We start from the raw sequence: 17,577 nt of genomic DNA on the forward strand, positions 1-17,577 counted from the left end.
TGTGGAGCAGTTGGAACTCTCAGATACTGCTGGGTAGGAATGTAAAATGGTACAGTTATGTTGGAAAACAGCTTATCAGTTTCATAAATGTTAAGCATGTACCTACTATACATTCAACTGTCTCATTCCCAGGATTTACCCTAAAGAAGTAAAAGTAGCCCAGCTGGTGTGGCTCAGTGGTTGAGCATTGACCTATGATCCAAGAGGTCACGGTTTGATTCCCAGTCAGGCCACATGCCTCGGTTTCAGGCTTGTGCCCTGAGAGGTGTGCAGGAGGCAGTTGACCAATGATTCTCTCTCATTATTTCTATCTCTTCCTCTCTCTGAAATCAATAAAAATATATTTTAAAACAAACAAACAAAAGCGTATGTCCCGTCAGGGACTTGTACATGAATATTCATATTAGTTTTAATTGTAATAGACAAAAACTAGAAACAACCCGAATGTCCATCAGTGGTTGAATGGATAAACGAATTGTGTTTATCCATAAAGAGGATACTACTTTGCAATAAAAAGAATAAACCATTGATACATGGAACAATATGGATGAATCTTAAAAGAATGATGCCTAGTGAAAGAGACAAAAAACATATACTATGTGATTCCATTTATATAATTCCAGAAGTTGCAAATCTGTAGTGACCAAATGCAAATCAATTGTGCATAGGGAATGAGGGGAAGGGAAGGACAGGAAGAATTACAAAGGAACATAAAGAAACTTCTTGGGGTGATAGATATGTTTATAATCTAGATTGTGGTGATGGTCACATTTATTCATCAAATGATATACTTTAAGTATATGGATTTATTATATTAAAATTATATAGCGCCCTAACCAGTTTGGCTCAGTGGATAGAGCATTGGCCTGCGGACTGAAAGGTCCCAGCTTCGATTCCGGTCAAGGGCATGTACCTTGGTTGCGGGCACATCCCCAGTAGGGGGTGTGCAGGAGGTAGCTGATCGATGTTTCTCTCTCATCGATGTTTCTAACTCTCTATCCCTCTCCCTTCCTCTCTGTAAAAAATCAATAAAATATATTTAAAAAATTATATAGCAGTAAAGCTATAAGAAAACAAAAAGCAAAAAAGTAAGTCAAGTTGCTGAAAACCAGTGATAAAGAGAGAGTCTTAAAAACATCCAGGGAGCCCTGACCAGTTTGGCTCAGTGGATAGAACATCGGCCTGTGGACTGAAGGGTCCCAGGTTCAATTCCGGTCAAGGGCATGTACCTTGGTTGCAGGCACATCCCCAGTAGAGGGTGTTCAGGAGGCAGCTGATCGATGTTTCTCTCTCATAGATATTTCTAACTCTCTATCCCTCTCCCTTCCTAATTTTTTTTATTAAAAAATCAATAAAATACATAAAAAATAAAACATCCAGGGAAAAGGACAACCACTTTAGAAAATAGCTTGGTAGTTTCTTTAAAAATTAAGCTTCACTTTTCAATATTGACCTAAGAGCAATGAAAACAAAGGCTTGTATACAAATGTTCACACAAAGGCTTGTATACAAATGTTCATAGCATCTTTATTCCTAATAGACCCAAACTAGAAACAATCAAAATGTTTATCACCTCGTGGGTAAACAAACAAATTTTGATATATTCAAACAACAGAAAACAACTCAACAATAAAAATGAACACTTTTGATAAACACAACTTGGATGAATCTCAAAAACATTCTATGTGAAAGAGGCCTCACACAAAAGAGTACATATTGTATGAATCCATTTATATGAAACTAGAGGCCTGATGCACGAAGATTCATGCAAGAATAGGCCTTCCTTCCCCTGGCTGCTGGCACCCGGGACCCAGGCCTTCACTCTGGCCGCCTCCTTCTGCCTTCGCTCTGGCCCGGAGCTGCCTTCATGCGCTGCCCAGAGGTCCGGAGCTGCTGGGGCGGGGCGGAATGCCTGTGTTGTCGCCATGTGATGATGCAAGCATCCCGGCCCGGCCCCAGCATCTTTGTTGCATCAATTTGCATATTCCCTTCTTACTGGCTCTGGGTGCTGCCATCTTTGTCACGGAGTGATGGCCAGTTTGCATATTCCATCTTTATTAGATAGGATTCTAGAACAGAGAGAATTAATCCACAGTAACAAAATAAATCATTGATTACCTGAGGGTCTGAGGGGTGGGGGTAGGGATGGTAGCGTGGGGATTAACTTCAAAGGGGCATGAGGGAACTTTCTGGAGTAATCAAAATATTAAATGTTGATTTTGGTGGTGGGTTCATAGATATGTACTTTTTTTTTTTCAAAATGCATCAAATTTTACACTTAAAATGCAGAAATATAAGAAAGCCTTCTGCTTTCTAATTGCACTGGCTACCATTTTGTCCTCTTTCCACTGATTAGAGTTATGTTATGGCTTAGGGGAAAGCAGTTTTCCAGCAGTTTATGGCCCTTAATCTGTGGTTAAGATCTGAATTCCATGTTAGAATATTTTAGTGCAATGAGTGGATGATTCCTGGAAACCTGAGTTAGGGTGAGAATGAGAGAGTCTGCCTGCCTCTGTCTTTAGGTCTCCTTGCTGCCAGTGAGTTCTTCCTCTGGTCTAAATACTATATTCTTTCTTGATGAAATTTAAAATTCTGTTCTTCACATTCTGTCTGTAAAGAAAGATAAGGAAGAATAAAGAAGCTTTTTCTCTGCCTCAAATTTTCACTAACTCCTACTTGTTGATATTGAGTTGCTGGTGATAGCTTAGTGATGATTTCAATTAACTTTTGCTGTGTAATGAACAACCCCAAAATTTAGTAGTTTAAAAAAAACCCCAATTTATTACTTTCTATAATCCTGTGAGTTGGCAGGGCCTGTCTCCCTGTGTTTTTACTCATCTGGGGGGTTAAAGCCCTTGCTTGTTCCCATAATGGCCTTAGGGTTTTAGTAGCAAGAGGGGGTAACCCAATAGTCAACCACCGTGGAAGGCTCTGATTATGTCAGGTTTGTTACTGCCCTGTTGGCTAAAGCAAGTCATGTGGCCAAGACAAGATTCAGTGTAGTGGGATAGACTCTCTGTCTTGTTGGGAGGAGCTACAAAATATCATGGCCAATTTTTTCACTCTGTCACAGTGATAAAAGCTCAGGGTTTGAATCCTCATTGTGCTACTTACTTTGTAACCTTGGGCAAATTATTTAACTTTTCCAAACCTCAGAAAAATGGGGAAAATAGTGCCTATCTAAAGGATTGTGAGGATTATCCTATATAATAAAGAGGTAATATGCAAATTGATCATCACTCCAACACAAGATGGCCGCCCCCATGTGGTCACCTCCCAGAGGGGTCAGGGGTCAGCGCCTTTGAAGCATGCACTCCCAACAATCATGCAGGTATCAAGGGAACCACCCCTCCTGTTGTTGAGTGTTGGAGGCAGTTGGCACCCTGTTACCTAATCTAGCATGCAGAGACGACACTCAGGATTTTAAATTATTAGGTTGAAAGTGATTTCTTTAGTGTGCCCTGCTCTAAGTAAAACTAATGTACAAAAATAACTTACAGCATAAGTTGCTCCAGAGGCAATTCTTTACTTTTTTAAAAACATTCAGTACAGGATCTTTCAACTGTAAATTTTCATAGAATCTTCACAAAGGCAAGCAAATCACAATTTGACTAAAACATTTATTTTTAGGAATGTGTCAGTGATACAAAAGTAGGCATGCCTGTACTTACAAATTACTTTTTAAGTGAGAAGAAGTAAATAATGTTATTTGGGGGGGAAGACCAATTGTTTCAGGCACCATTTATATAGTGTTTTATTTTTTTTTTCAACTAGGTGTCTTAGGCCTAATGAGGATTACCACCTTGGGTGTGCACATGCTAATTTTCCTAACTTTCAAATGTCTTTATGCTTGGATGAGAATTTAGAGAAAGAGCCCCCCCCCCCCCCCCCCGGCACCGCCCTCCCCACCCCCCCATCATCCAGATCAGTGCTTGATCACTGATTGGCTCTGATTGGAGTGCCTGCCCACTCATGGACCAGTCATTGTGTCAGGGGACTAGAGTAGTTTGGCTGGCTGTCCTAGGTTATAAACCCAACCCAGTGGCCTAATAGATGGGGCCTAGTTGACATCCTAATTGAAACACTTGCTGTTGGGGAGGGGCATATCCCAAATGAAAAAGAGGACTTCTCCTACTAGAAGATGGGGAGGAGGAACGGATGCTGAAAGCAGGCAAATTAGAAAAAAAGTTTTCCACTATAAATACTAATAAGCATTGGGTCAGAAAGACAAAAAAGTACTTAACATAAATCAAAACAATATTGAGCCTTTTAGGCAAGAGTGGACAAACTGTCGGCCTGCAGGCCAAATGTGGCCCGCTGCCTATTTTTATATGGTTGCAAGCTAAGAATTGTTTTCCAGAATTTTGTGACGTGATCATTGTATGAAATTCACATTTTGATGTTTGTAAATTAAGTTTTATTGGGACACAGACATGTTTATTTGTATAAGTGTTGTCTATGGCTGCTTTGGTGCTAATGAGAAAGTTTGTGAAAGAGACCATGTGGCCCTCAAAGCCTAAAATATTTGCTCTCTGATTGTTTACAGAAAAAGCTGCCTGACTACTGAGTTAAGGGGAAGAAGAATCCCCTGACTGAGGAAACTGGAATTGAATCACAAACTTAGATTTAAGTTTAACAGCTTTAAGTTCTTAATGAGGCCTAGCTGGTTTGCTCAGTGGATAGAGCTTCAACTTTCGGACTAAAGGATCTCAGGCTCGATTCCGGTCAAGGGCACATGCCCGGGTTGCGGGCTCGATCCCCAGAAGGGTGTGTGCAGGAGGCAGCCAATCAGTGATTCTCTCTCATCATTGATGTTTCCATCTCTCTCTCCCTCTTCCTTCCTCTCTGAAATTAATAAAAATATTTAAAAAAAAGAAAAAAATAAGTTCTTAATGAAAACATGATGGATGACATAGGTAGGAAAGGGTTTCCCCCCCCTGACCCTGGAGCTCTGAAATGAATTAGCTACAAAGGTTTCTGTGCAGTCTTTTCTCTTTCTATGGCAGGAGGTCGAGGGTCCACCTCATCCAAAGCTGACCCCCAGGTAGTTAGGTTAAACTGTGTGTGTGGGAGAGGAGACTAGGATACAGCTCGGTTTCCTACCATTTACAGCAGTGATTTGCATTGTTAGCCTGCCATTCTTCTTAGCCCACTCTAATTACCAAGGTTTTATTTTGATCAAGACCCTGAAGAAGCATTACATGATTTAGTTCAATACAGAGTTCATACAACTTAGCTCATAAATTCTTTCTGCCTTGGAGTTGCTGGCTGATGATCAATAAATGGCCAAGAACAGTGTTAAATTATGCCTCAACTTGTTTTTCTTTCCCTTCTATCTGATGAAACAATGTGTAACCTGTCTGATCTTTATGCCCAATATTGAATTAGTGGCCCAAGCCTGCCACATACTGGAAAGCCAGCCTAGATTTTTGAGCCAGACTGTAATTGGAACGAACAAACCAGAGGACTCTTTAGAACTAGAGTATTTTTTTAAAAAAATATATATTTTATTGATTTTTTACAGAGAGGAAGGGAGAGGGATAGAGAGTTAGAAACATAGATGAGAGAGAAACATCGATCAGCTGCCTCCTGCACACCCCCCACCGGAGATGTGCCCGCAACCAAGGTACATGCCCTTGACTGGAATCGAACCCGGGACCCTTGAGTCCGCAGGCCAACGCTCTATCCACTGAGCCAAACCAGCCAGGGAAGAACTAGAGTAGTTTTTACTTTGAGGCCATCCTGCTTGGAGTCCGTTCCAAAAGAGTTCCTTATTGCTCAGGGTAAAGTTTTATAAAAACAGGAATGTCTAGAGTCAGAATGAAATTTAAAGTTTCTTTGGAGACTATTAGGAGTTTTTTGGACCCTGTTCCTTTGGGACAGATGGGTATCCAAAGCACCTCATGGGTATCCCAGCAGCAGCTTCCAGAGGAACTGGGTCCTCAGCCACAGCCAGGATTTCAGCTTCGGAATCTTCCTCTCACTTCAGTCAGACTTGCTGTTAGCAGTGATAGGCAAGATCTGTAGTGGCCTGAGATTTTCTTTGTTTTGTTACTGTTTTACAGGCTGTTTGGTTATTAGATTCACATGTAATGAGTTTCTGTGACCTTTGCAAATGATTTCCCTGCCTGCCAGGCTTTTTCTGAGATGTTGCCAGGCTTAACTGAGCAGAAACTCAGGGTTGCCCCTGAGGCTGCACATAGGATTCTGTCCTGAGTACAATCCTTGTGTGTGAGTGTGCGTGTGTGTGTATGTGTGCCTGTGCACGCTTGTGTAGATATTGTCTGTGTCTTGATTCATACGTTGGTCCATGTGTCCAGGAGGCGGTCTGGCTGCACCTCTTCTTCCTTTCCCCACCTGTTTCATCCCCCAGCCATGCGGTGACAGCCTTAAGGTGGCAGTGAATCTATAGGGATATCAATTTCTCTGGACTCTGTCTACACTACCCCACCTTACACGTGGAGAGAAACAGTGGCTAATTAGAAGCTGGCATTCAGTATGCTGGTCCCTTACTTAGAAATGAGAGTCACGTTCTCTCTAGAATTATCTCAGCTGCTAGACCCACAGCAATGATTATGGCTCCAGATGAGTCTGTCTTTCTCGTTCCTCAAGTGAGGCAATGGGAAGCTGGAGGAGGGAGAGTGCTTCCTCGAGGCCTTTTAGGAGAGCACTGTGGAGGAGGTGGTCAGTTTCCACCTGAAGCATTGGCTAGAGTGAGGAAGGAGCGCTTCTTCCAAAGAAGTGTGTGTGGTGGGGAGAGGATTTTCTCGGTAGACTACACCAGGAATGTCTGTTACTTTTTGCTTACATTTGTCCTTAAATAGGCAAACACACTCTTCTAGTGCTTTTCTTTAGGGGCTTGTCCCAAGGTAGAAATTTCTGTGTCCACTCCAGAGCTGTGAATGACTGGTGAGTGGCCTCTTGACCTCCTTTCGAGACTTCTTTGTTGAATCATGCTGAGCTGTGACCCAGGCACAAAGGGGGTAATGCCTTATTTTGGTGGAGCTTGGGTTTTCATAAATGCAGTGATGTTACTAGGAATTTTCTCCTACTCCATTTAAAAATGAACAAATCTCTAGCCTGCCTCTACCTTTTCTATTCCATTGTCTTTATTTTCCCTCTCCTCCTGCTGAGCAAAGTAAGTAGGTCTTCAGCAGGTCAAACAGGTTTTTAGCTAATTTTTCTTTTTTGAATGGCAGATGAGTATTCAAGATAGCCAACATTGTATTCCTATCCCCTGGGGTTGATTGGCTTTCTGATAGATTTGTGATATGTTTGTGTATATGTGTGTGTGTGTGTGTGTGTGTATGTGTATACACTGAGCGTCCAGATTATTATGATATCTGAACGCATAATAATATGGCCACTCAGTGTATATCCTATATAATAAAAGGCTAATATGCAAATTGTCCCCTTGACCAGGAGTTCGACCAGCAGGCAGGCAGGCCAACCGCCCATGTCCCCTCCTGGCCAGGCTGGCCAGACCCCACCCATGCACGAATTCATGCACTGGGCCTCTAATATATATATATATATATATATATATATATATATATATATATATATACACACACACACACACACACACACACACACACACACACACACACACTGAGTGGCCAGATTATTATGCACTCAGAGATCATAATAATCTGGCCACTCAGTGTATATATGTATATAATTGATTTCAGAGAAGAAGGGAGAGGGAGGGAGAGATAGAAACATCAATGATGAGAGAGAATAATTGATCAGCTACCTTCTGTATGCCCCACACTGGGGATCAAGCCCACAACCCAGGCATGTGCTTTGACTAGGAACCAAACCGTGACCCCCTGGTTCATAGGTCGACACTCAACCATTGAACCACATCAGCTGGGTGGAAATACACTACTTTAAGGCATGTTCTTTTAATGGAAAGGTTGTTTTATTTTCTTTGGCAAGGAACTTCACTTGAGCCTTAATTTCCATATCTGTAAAATGGGGATGCTCTGCCTAATATTATTATGGGTTATTAGAAATGAGAGGTCAGGGAATCTAGGACCCGTAAGCATTTTCCTTTACTGTCCCTCTTTCTTTTTCTTCCCCCTTTTCCTTTTCTTCTCCTCTTTCTGTTTCTCTCTTTTGTGTAACCTCTATTTGTTTTGGTCTGGCTTTTATTACATCCTATTTAAAAAATTTACACAGTTTCTTAGAATGGTGTGTTAGTTAAAGCCAAGTTCTGACTCTTGCAGTATCCTCTCTTGTTTAATTGTCAGCGTTTGTGTGCTTTTGGGTCAGAAATGAGTAGTGAATTTGCAGAGGGGGGTGCACAAAGTCGAGAACAAAAGCATTTCAAAATTAATGCATCTTGGGAGGCAAGTAAAAAATTTTAATGCAGTTACTGGACTTGGTTGCAAAACTCTTGAAAGTGATGAGAGATAAAAAAGCTGCTTGTTAGGACCTGGAATGCGTGCTTCGAAGGCTCCCTGTTGAACTCAGTTGTTAATCGGAAGGAGGTGGGAAACAACCTCTAGTTCCTGCTGTTTCTTGCAGTCAGGCTTGTCAAGGCGGATAAGGAGTGGAGCTCAGAAGGAAGTGTGCACTCGCTAAGCCAGAGCGGAGAATTATTTTCTCTCCCAGCCAGATTTCAACCTACCCCAAGTCAGATCCTATTCCCAGATAAAGCTTGTTATGTGAGTGACCCTTTCCCCAACCACAACTTTTAAAAATTGAGATTTTTTTTGGTGTACAACATAATGATTTGATATGTTTATATATTGTGGAATGATTACCACAATAAGTTTAGTTAATATCTATCACCATATGTAGTTTTTTTTTCTTGTGATGAGAACTTAGTTAAGATCTATTCTCTTAGCAACTCTCAAATAGACAATACAGTATTTGTTAACTATAGCACTGTTACATGTCCGGGACTTACTTATCTGATAACTGGAAATTTCTACCTTTTGACCACCTTCACCCACAACTTAGTCATGGCTTTTCTGAAACTTTGGAGTACAACTCACTAGGATTTGCCATTTGATCTGTTGTCTAGAACCAGATTACCTAGGCTCTGGACAATCAGTCAAGAGTCTATGGGTTCTACTCTAGCCTCTGCCATTAGTTCCCTGTGTAATTGTCAGGTAACTCCTGGACTCTGGACCTCAGTGTTTCTCATCTCCGCAAAGGGTTTTTAATGCTTACTTCACAGCATTGTTGTAAGAATTAAAGGAGACACTATATTTAAAAGGCCTGGGGGGGGGGGGGGCGAGGCCTGGCATAGTAGGTGCTCTTTGACCCAGAGCTATTGTGGCATTTTCCCATGTCTGCTAGGCTTGCTGGTCTCCCTTCAGTTCTATTCATTTTGCTTAGCCTCGGGGGAGGCAATGAGGGGAGAGGAGCCACTTTTTAATGCTCTGGGGGAAGGTTGAGTGGGAAAAACAAGTTATAGGTCATGGCTAAGTGAAGGGTTTGGGATTTTCTCTGAATTTTAATTAACTTTGCTGCTTAATTAGCTCCCTGAGGCCATGGATAACTGGAGGTGGCTCTGTGGAGACTGTTACTTGACTTATCAGGGTCAGCTACCTTTCCCTTCTCTTTCTTCATCTTTAGAGAAGGGTTATTAAGGGTCTGCCAGGGTTGCTAAGAAGAGGTCATTTTAAGCCACGAGTCATTATTTTAAAATCTCATTTGCCTTTTTTCTTTAACCTTTAACTCTGACTTATGCAAGATTATCTTACTTTTGAATTCAGCCATTGTCACAGATGAGCCAGAGTCTAGTGTCCAACTGTCCTTAGATTGCTTCTCTGGGGCCCCCATTTCTTCCCTCCATGTCTTCTCTTCTGTTTCTCTTCCGCTCCCCCTTGCCTGCCCTGTTCCTCTGCCCTTCCGTTCCTCCATGTTCTACCTTCTTCCATCTTGCCTCCCCGCCTCTAATAGGTAATGCATCTTGTGATATCAGCCTAAACCAAACATAATGAGGTTACTCAAACATAGCACCCTATGGGGGCTGATACTCACCTGCTTTATCTGCCTGATGGGGCCTTGCCACCTTGGCATCGGTCCTGGCTGGTTAGAAGGATTTAGACCAGCTGAGTCCATAGTGCCCTGGCCATTGCTCTTACTGTCACACACGTGTGCATGCGTTCTGGATGTTTGTTTGATTCTGTCTCTAGTGGCAGTGGCCTTAAGACAGGGACAGGGACTGTGTCCTTTTTACTCACAGCTCAGTGCAAGCATTCTATAGGTGTTTATAGAATTAAAAAATGACCTGCAAACTTACTTAATTCAAATCTTTTGTTGTAGAGGGGTAGAAAATGCTTAGAAATTAAGTTGAAGTCATATGTTCTTACGGGGGGGGGGCGTGCGGGCAAGGGGCTTTGGTTATTTCTGGGGCAGAAAATATCAGAGAAGAACATATTTTCTTCCTCTTGGTTTTCCCTAAAACCTTCTTGTTTGTTTTTGGAGGAAGGGTGATTACCCATTCTCATTGTTGCAGAGTCTGAACAGGACAAGAATATCAAACTTTAGCATCTTGTGGGTTTCCTAGGGAGGCTTGTCAGCCTGGGAGCCTCGCGGGGTGGTGGCCGCTTCCTTCAGAATGCAGCCTAGCCCACCAGGTGTGAGGCTTCTCCTAGTCTCACTCTCTTTTTAAAAATCACTATTATTTTATTGATTTCAGAGAGGAAGGGAGAGGGAGAGAGATAGAAACATCAATGATGAGAGAGAATCATTGATTGGCTGCCTCCTGCACATCCCCTACTGGGGATCGAGCCTGCAGCCGGGGCATGTGACCTTGACAAGAATCAAACCTGGGACCCTTTAGTCTGCAGGCCAACACTCTATCCACTGAGCCAAACCAGCTAGGGCCCTAACCTCACTCTCTTGATATTGAAGGGTCAAAAAGAGAACCCAAGGCCTGGAGAACCCAAGTAGGGAGGGACTGGGCCTATGATTTGAACAATATTTAAGTTGCTGCTAGGAAAGACATGGGAGGAAGCCAATTAAACCCTGGGCTCCAGGAGCAGGGAAGTATTCCACGTTGGGAAGGGACTCAGAAGAACTAGCATGTAGAAGTAGAAGTTAGAGGGGTGAGTGGTAGAGGAGGATGCTTTAGATGTGTTATATTGTAAATCATCAAGCCAATATGAGACGCCTTAATAAGCCAAATTTTGGAGTCCTTTATTACACCGGCGGGCTTAGAGGAATATTGTATCCAAAGTCTAAGAAAAACATGGAGGAAGCTCTCTCTATTATACTTTTTTTAGTCCTTTGTCTTCCAAATTTGGAATGAGACTTCTGGACCTTCTGAGAAAGAAGCACTGCTTGCTGGGAAGGGGCCATGAGACCATATCATGGCCTGGTGCCAGCACCGACAACTCCATCTGGGACATAGTTTATGGCCTCTCTGGAATGGGAGTAGTCTTATTTTCCCTATTATTTAAGCAAGCAAGTGTTTATAGAAGCCAAAATAGCAGGGTTAAAATTTCAAATAGCAGTTTTTACACAAGATGGAGGTTACTATGCTTCAGATGCAGGTGCCAGTAAAAGCACAATTAGAGAGGCAGGCAAGCCTGAGACCAGAGGAGATGAGATGTGGAGAAGTAAGGAGGGATAATGGAAGGCTTGGAAAGGCAGGCCAAGGAGCTTGGACTGTACTCTAAGGCAGACAGGAGCATTTGCAGGTGCTGTCCTGCTGGAGGGGGAAGATATGAGGAGCAGGGACAGAGGAAGGAGGCAATTGTAGAAAGCAAATGTGGATGCTGACAGTTGGGGGAACACTCTCTCTTTCTGATCTTGTCTGATATGTATCTCTTTTGTGCCTTCAGAGAAGAGCCCCACTTGGCTGGGGCTGCCAGGGAGGAGTTTGCTCCAGCTTGGCTGCTCCAGCCACATGCTCTGGAGTTGAGGGATTTAGTGTGCCCAGGTCTCCATGCACCTTCTTGTCAGGTTTCCGGGTCACCAGGAGGGGCCATGTGTAGTGCATCTGGCTCCTAGGACAGATGTGGTCCAAGCAGGAAAACGCCCCTCAGGGCTTCCCTCTGCTCCTTTCTGACCCTGCCCCCATCAGGGATCTTTGCAGCCTCCCAAGCAATGCTGTTCCCTGGGGCAGGTGGGGGAAAGTGTTGTTGACAGCCAGGGATAGAGGAAAATGTGTTACATAAGTTTGAAAAAAAGGAGGCTTGCTTGCCATGCGAATAGAAATCAGACAGAAGGCCAGCTTCAGCTACAGTGGCAGTGCAGTCACTCCTCAGCAGCAGCGACAGCCTGGAGGGAAGTGTCTGAGCCAGCAGAGGAAGGAGTCCTGGGCCCTGGGGGATGGGAGGAGGCTGGGGCTGTCTTGTCTTGGAGGGCAACCTGTGAAAGAATCATTCTTTGTGTTCCTGTAGCATTTTAAATGCCCACACCTCGTTAGATTGATCCTGGTCTCCATCTGGTGAGGTGGCAAGAGCTGCGATTGCACTTTACTGATGGGCAAATCACAGGCTAGAGAAGTGAATGAAGTGACTTGCTCAAGTTCGCATGTATGGTAGGTGGCAGGGTCAGGCTTTGCATACAGGTGTCTTGTCTCTTTAGCCACGGCTGCTCTTATGCTTTAAAACAAGGTCTAATAGGCCATTCCTGAATAGGCCATGGAGTATTTGGAAGGTGAGGGAGCTGAGGGCTGGTCCAGATCAAGGGCTGTGGCACTCGGTGGGAGTGGGAGAGAGAGGCCCATATTGGCATGCTTCCCATGTGCTTTCCCCGCAGGGTCCCAGCAAGCATCTCATACGCCTTGCTCTTCCAGTTCTTTCTAGGTACTCAGTGCCACTCTCCACACACTGAACACCGACTTCTAGGAGTCAGTCATCATCCTCTGTGTTAACATAAAGACATTCAAACCTGTAAAGAATTTTTGTGAGTTTATTTGAGACAAACTGTCAACATATGCTGGGAAGCAGAACCTCAACAAATTGAGATAATGCTCTGGAGAATGGCGGATTACATCTATATTTATACACTAGAGGCCCAGTGCATGAAATTTGTGCACTTGGGGCGGGAGTCCCTCAGCCTGACCTGCGCCCTCTCACAGTTTGGGAGCCCTCGGGGGATGTCCAACTGACGCCTTAGGCCTGCTCTCCAGGGGGAGCGGGCCTAAGCCATCAGTCAGATATCCTTAGCGCTGCCCTGGAGGCAGGAGAGGCTCCCACCACCGCCACTGCACTCGCTAGCCATGAGCCTGGCTTCTGGCTGAGCAGCGCTCCCCCTGTGGGAGCACACTGATCACCAGGGGGCAGCTTCTGTGTTAAGCATCTTCCCCTGGTGATCAGTGCGTGACATAGTGACCGGTAGTTCTGCTGTTCAGTCAATTTGCATATTAGCCTTTTATTATATAGGATTGCAATCAAAGGAAGGGACGTAGGATGGTTACATGAAATCCATTAGTGATAGACCAGAGAGGCGAGAGAAAGCAAAGTGGGGAAGCCCCTGGGATTGGATAAAAGGTAAAATGATAGACACATACTTAGGTGGGTGCAGGAACAATTAACATGATAACAATGAAGGAATTTGTGATATCTGTCCTGGTGCCCAGGCATGTTGGGTTGTGCCCCAAGAGGTCCAGAAAAAGGGAAGTTACAAGTTACCCAGACATTTCAAGGGTATGTTATCATAGATGCAAAAAGACAGATAGGCTCAGTTAAGGTAAAGGTTGACCTTGTCAGTGAAGATACCGGCCTAGGATGTAACTACCCACCATAACTGCTTTTAGTTACAGTTTAATTTCAGGCCATCCTTTGTGGTTAATTTAGGTCTGAGTTCGCAAGACTGCCATGCAGGCCTTCCCTGAGCTTGTCAGGTTAGCATGTGGCTCCTTTTGTCCACATCTGTTTGAGAAGGGCAACAGTACTGTGGAGGGGAGGACCTCCTTGATTGAAAGGGTTTGTCTGGGCTTGTCCTAATGTTAGGCCTGGGGAAAAAACACACAAAAGAAAAGTTATTCCCTGACCTCCTAAAGTTTATAACCTCCCCTTGTGCTTAAAGTAATTCCCCAGGAGGTCACACAAGTGCCTCACTTCATCCAGGTTGTTGTCAAGGATTATCTCTAGTGAGACTTTCCCTCATTGCCCTGTCACAACAGCACCCCACCTCCATTGTCTGTGCTTTTTCATGGTTTTGTTATCTTTCTTTTCTTCGTGGTACTTGAGACTACCTGACGTTACACATTGGTTTGTCAGTTTGTTTTTGTTTGTTTCCTCAAGTACACTGAAAGGTATACTTCATTTTACACTAGACATGATCAGTTTGCTCGCTATTGTCTTCCTGGTACTTGCATGGTGCCTGGCATGTAGTAGGTGCTCAGTGAATGTAGGTGAATAAGTGGAACAGTTGAGTAATGTGGCAGCAAGGTAGGTGGGAAGAGGACAGGTCTGGGTATCAGGTCTGAGTTCTGATTCCAACTTCATTCAGTTTTAGCTGTGTGACCTCAGCCAAGCCCCTGGACTCCTTTGGGCCTTAAACATTTCATTGCCACCATGAAGGGGAGGAGCCAGGTGCTCTCTAAGGCCACTTCTGATGCTTACATTCTGAAAGTCTATATGTAGGAGCCACAGGGTTGCAGAGGAGTTTGGAAAGGTCTTGTATCCTGTGACATTATGAGGGCTGGGTCTTAGAAAGACTGCTCAGATGGCTTGGAGTGTGTGCATTGGTACACTGAGATTTTAGATATTTCATTCACTGTGTTTTGGAGCACCTGGTGTGAGTCAGGGTCTTGTCCTGACTCTGGGGTTACAGTGGCGAGGCAGACAGCCAACATTCCTCTCTCTTGGAGCTGATGATGATAGGTGGGGAGGGGCTAGTGTTGGCTAGGTGCTGTGGTTATGACCCCACCTGAGCTGAAGATGATGGGCTAGGTGGGGATGGGGTAGGGGAAGGACTTACTGGGATATGAAAGGGTGATCTTTTTTTTCTAATTTATTCTTGGAAAAATACTTAAATAGAGCTGTTAGAATCTGTTTAAAAATAAATACATTCATATGAGAGGATTAAAGGGAGAAATAAAATATTAATAGCAGTTCGGGTAGGTTGGAATTATGGGGATTTGGTTTTTAACCTGATTCTCAGATGTTCTATATAGTGTCTGTATTACTTCTGACAAAGATTCCCTGTCATGGTTTATGACTTTGTCCCTGGGTGTGGCCTGCTCTTGAGTGGGTCTCATGTTTGCTGATGTCTGCCCACAGAGTGCTAGCCTAGGGACTTTTACGAAGTTCCAGCCTCAGTTTTCCTGCCTGTAAATGAGAATAATACTTGGCCCTGGTCTGCCCACTTTACAGGTCAGCTGTTTGAATTAGAGGAGATGGTGGAGGAAAACATTTGGAAGTTTACTCTCTGCAAAGGGAAGGGCCAGTGCACTAGCAGTGGTGACCAGGGCGGCGAGGGCGGGAAGTGGGAAGGTCTGTGTGCAGGGAAGAGGGATGGGGTTGGTCCGGGGGGCACTGCTTTGACCACAGGGAGGAGCAGTTTTCCAGGCCTTTTTAGTTCTCCAGCTCTCCTTAACTGACAGGTAGACACCACTGTGTAAGCTGTTAGGGAAGTGACTTTAGCGAAAGAATCATGACAGCTCCTAACCACTGCCACACATATTCCTAAAACCCACATGCTCTGCTAAAAGGGACATTTGAAGCAACAGACTTTGAAATCTTGATTATTCGTGGTGACTGACTCTTTCTTGTGGGTCATCTGGCCAAGTTTGGATTCTCAGAGTTGAAATTTATTGGCTTTCTGTTCTGCTTCTATAGCAGCTTGTCCTGTCCTCTCCTGACAGTCTTTCCTCGAACCCTGAACAAGGGGGAATAGGAGGTCTTGGTATCAGGTGTTTGCAGTCTAAAGGCTGACTCTGTGATGGGGGCAGGGGTATGTCCTGAGACTCACGGTCAGGGCTGGTCTGTCTGTGGAATGCTGACTCTTCTCCTCCTCCACCTAGCTGTGTCAATTCCCTACTTTTCTTTTCTACTTTTAAAAATATATATGTTTTTGATTTTAGAGAAGAAGGGAGAGAGAGAGAGAGAGAAACATCAATGCGAAAAACATTGATGGGTTGCCTCCTGTGTGCACCGGGACAGGGGACTGAACCTGCAACCTGAGCATGTGCCCTGACTGGGAATTGAACTGGTGATCTTTTGGTGCACAGGATGACACTCAACCAACTGAGCCACACTGATCAGGGCTATTGCCTACTTTTCCATTTTCTTTTCCCTGCAGATGTCAAGCCTTCTAACATCCTAGTGAACTCCCGTGGGGAGATCAAGCTCTGTGACTTTGGAGTCAGCGGGCAGCTCATCGACTCCATGGCCAACTCCTTTGTGGGCACAAGGTCCTACATGTCGGTATGAGCAATGGGTTCCAATTCTTGAGCTTCTGGTCTGGTCAGGGATAGGAACTAAGTGGGTGCCTTCCTGTGAAGCCAGAACCTGGTGATGGGGTTTGGGGGGAAAATGAGTGGTGAAGCATTGTGGTCCCTTCCTGAGGAGATTTCAGTCTGACAGGAAGATAGATGGTCTTAGGCTTTCATAGGCCTTGAGCATAATTGGGGTACTGGGCCTGGTCATGAAGGTCTTCCCTCCTGTTTCCAACTCCAGTTCCCATTGCCACCCGAGCTCTGTGTCAGGCTGTGCCCACGGCCATGGCAGCACCAGCTGGTCTCCCTCCTCCATACAGCAAGCTCTTGGGCAGGGATAAGACTGTAGGTGTCTGTGTTGTCCCCAGGCTCTGGCTCAGGGCCTGGCACAGGGTGGGTGCTGAGGGGATGTTTGGTGAGTGGGTGAATGTTTGGTTGACTGAATGGGTGGGAAGTGGCTAGCACGCTCCTTAGGAGATTCAGAAAGGGGGAAGCTTGACTGGATGAGTGCTGAGTGGAGCAGAGTAGAGGAGCATTAGAGTGAGCGGGAGGTGAACATGAGTGCAGGGCTGGATTGGAGGGGGCCAGGCACAGAGGCTCGGGCAGTTTGAACATAGAGTGTTTAATGAGTTATCTTTCAAGCACTTTCACAACTTTGAGTGATCTCATTTGATCCATATGATTGTTCCCATTTTAGAGATGAGGAAATCTAGATTGAGGGAGGTTAAGTGACCTGCTTGCTTTACCTTGCCGAGCCAGGATTGAAAGCTAAATCTCTTTCTCGCCAGTCAGTCTCCCTTTGCACGCATTCCCTCACTTGCATCTTAGGTAGGATTTTTAAGCTGCTCCTGGCCTCCCTGTGTGGAAGTTCATGTTCACATCTTCATTTCTTCTCGCCTGTCCCCTATCCCACCACAACTCCAGTCATTGCCAACATCACTCAACTAGTGCTGACCCACGTCTCCACCCTCCACTCCAGTGACCCACAGTCTTAAACATGAAACCCATGGGCCCTTCAGAACTCTCTTTCCTGGCCATCCCCTCATTGCTTAGTCCTTACATGTCTAAAAACTGGGCCACTCAACTGCCAACTCTCAAATTCAAAATTAATTAGCAGGCCCTGGGACTTACTGATCCAGGGGTTTGTTTAGTGGTTTGGGTTTTTGTGGCTATGTGGTCAATTCCAAAATAGTCCAGTGTTGGAGTTAGGGAAAAATCCT

The 17,577-nt window shown here is 44.5% G+C and overlaps 1 protein-coding gene across 1 annotated transcript in view; it reads left to right on the forward strand.

The window, feature by feature from the left end:
• Positions 1-17,577, forward strand: part of MAP2K1 (mitogen-activated protein kinase kinase 1) — a 72,727-nt gene that overhangs the window by 46,593 nt on the left and 8,557 nt on the right. The window contains exon 6 of the mRNA XM_079768448.1: positions 16,222-16,346. Coding sequence (XP_079624574.1) covers positions 16,222-16,346 — 125 coding nt within the window. The remainder of the gene's footprint in view (positions 1-16,221; positions 16,347-17,577) is intronic.

The sequence above is a fragment of the Cnephaeus nilssonii genome, assembly GCF_951640355.1.
Source record: "Cnephaeus nilssonii genome assembly, chromosome: 4".
Taxonomy (NCBI): Eukaryota; Metazoa; Chordata; class Mammalia; order Chiroptera; family Vespertilionidae; genus Cnephaeus; species Cnephaeus nilssonii.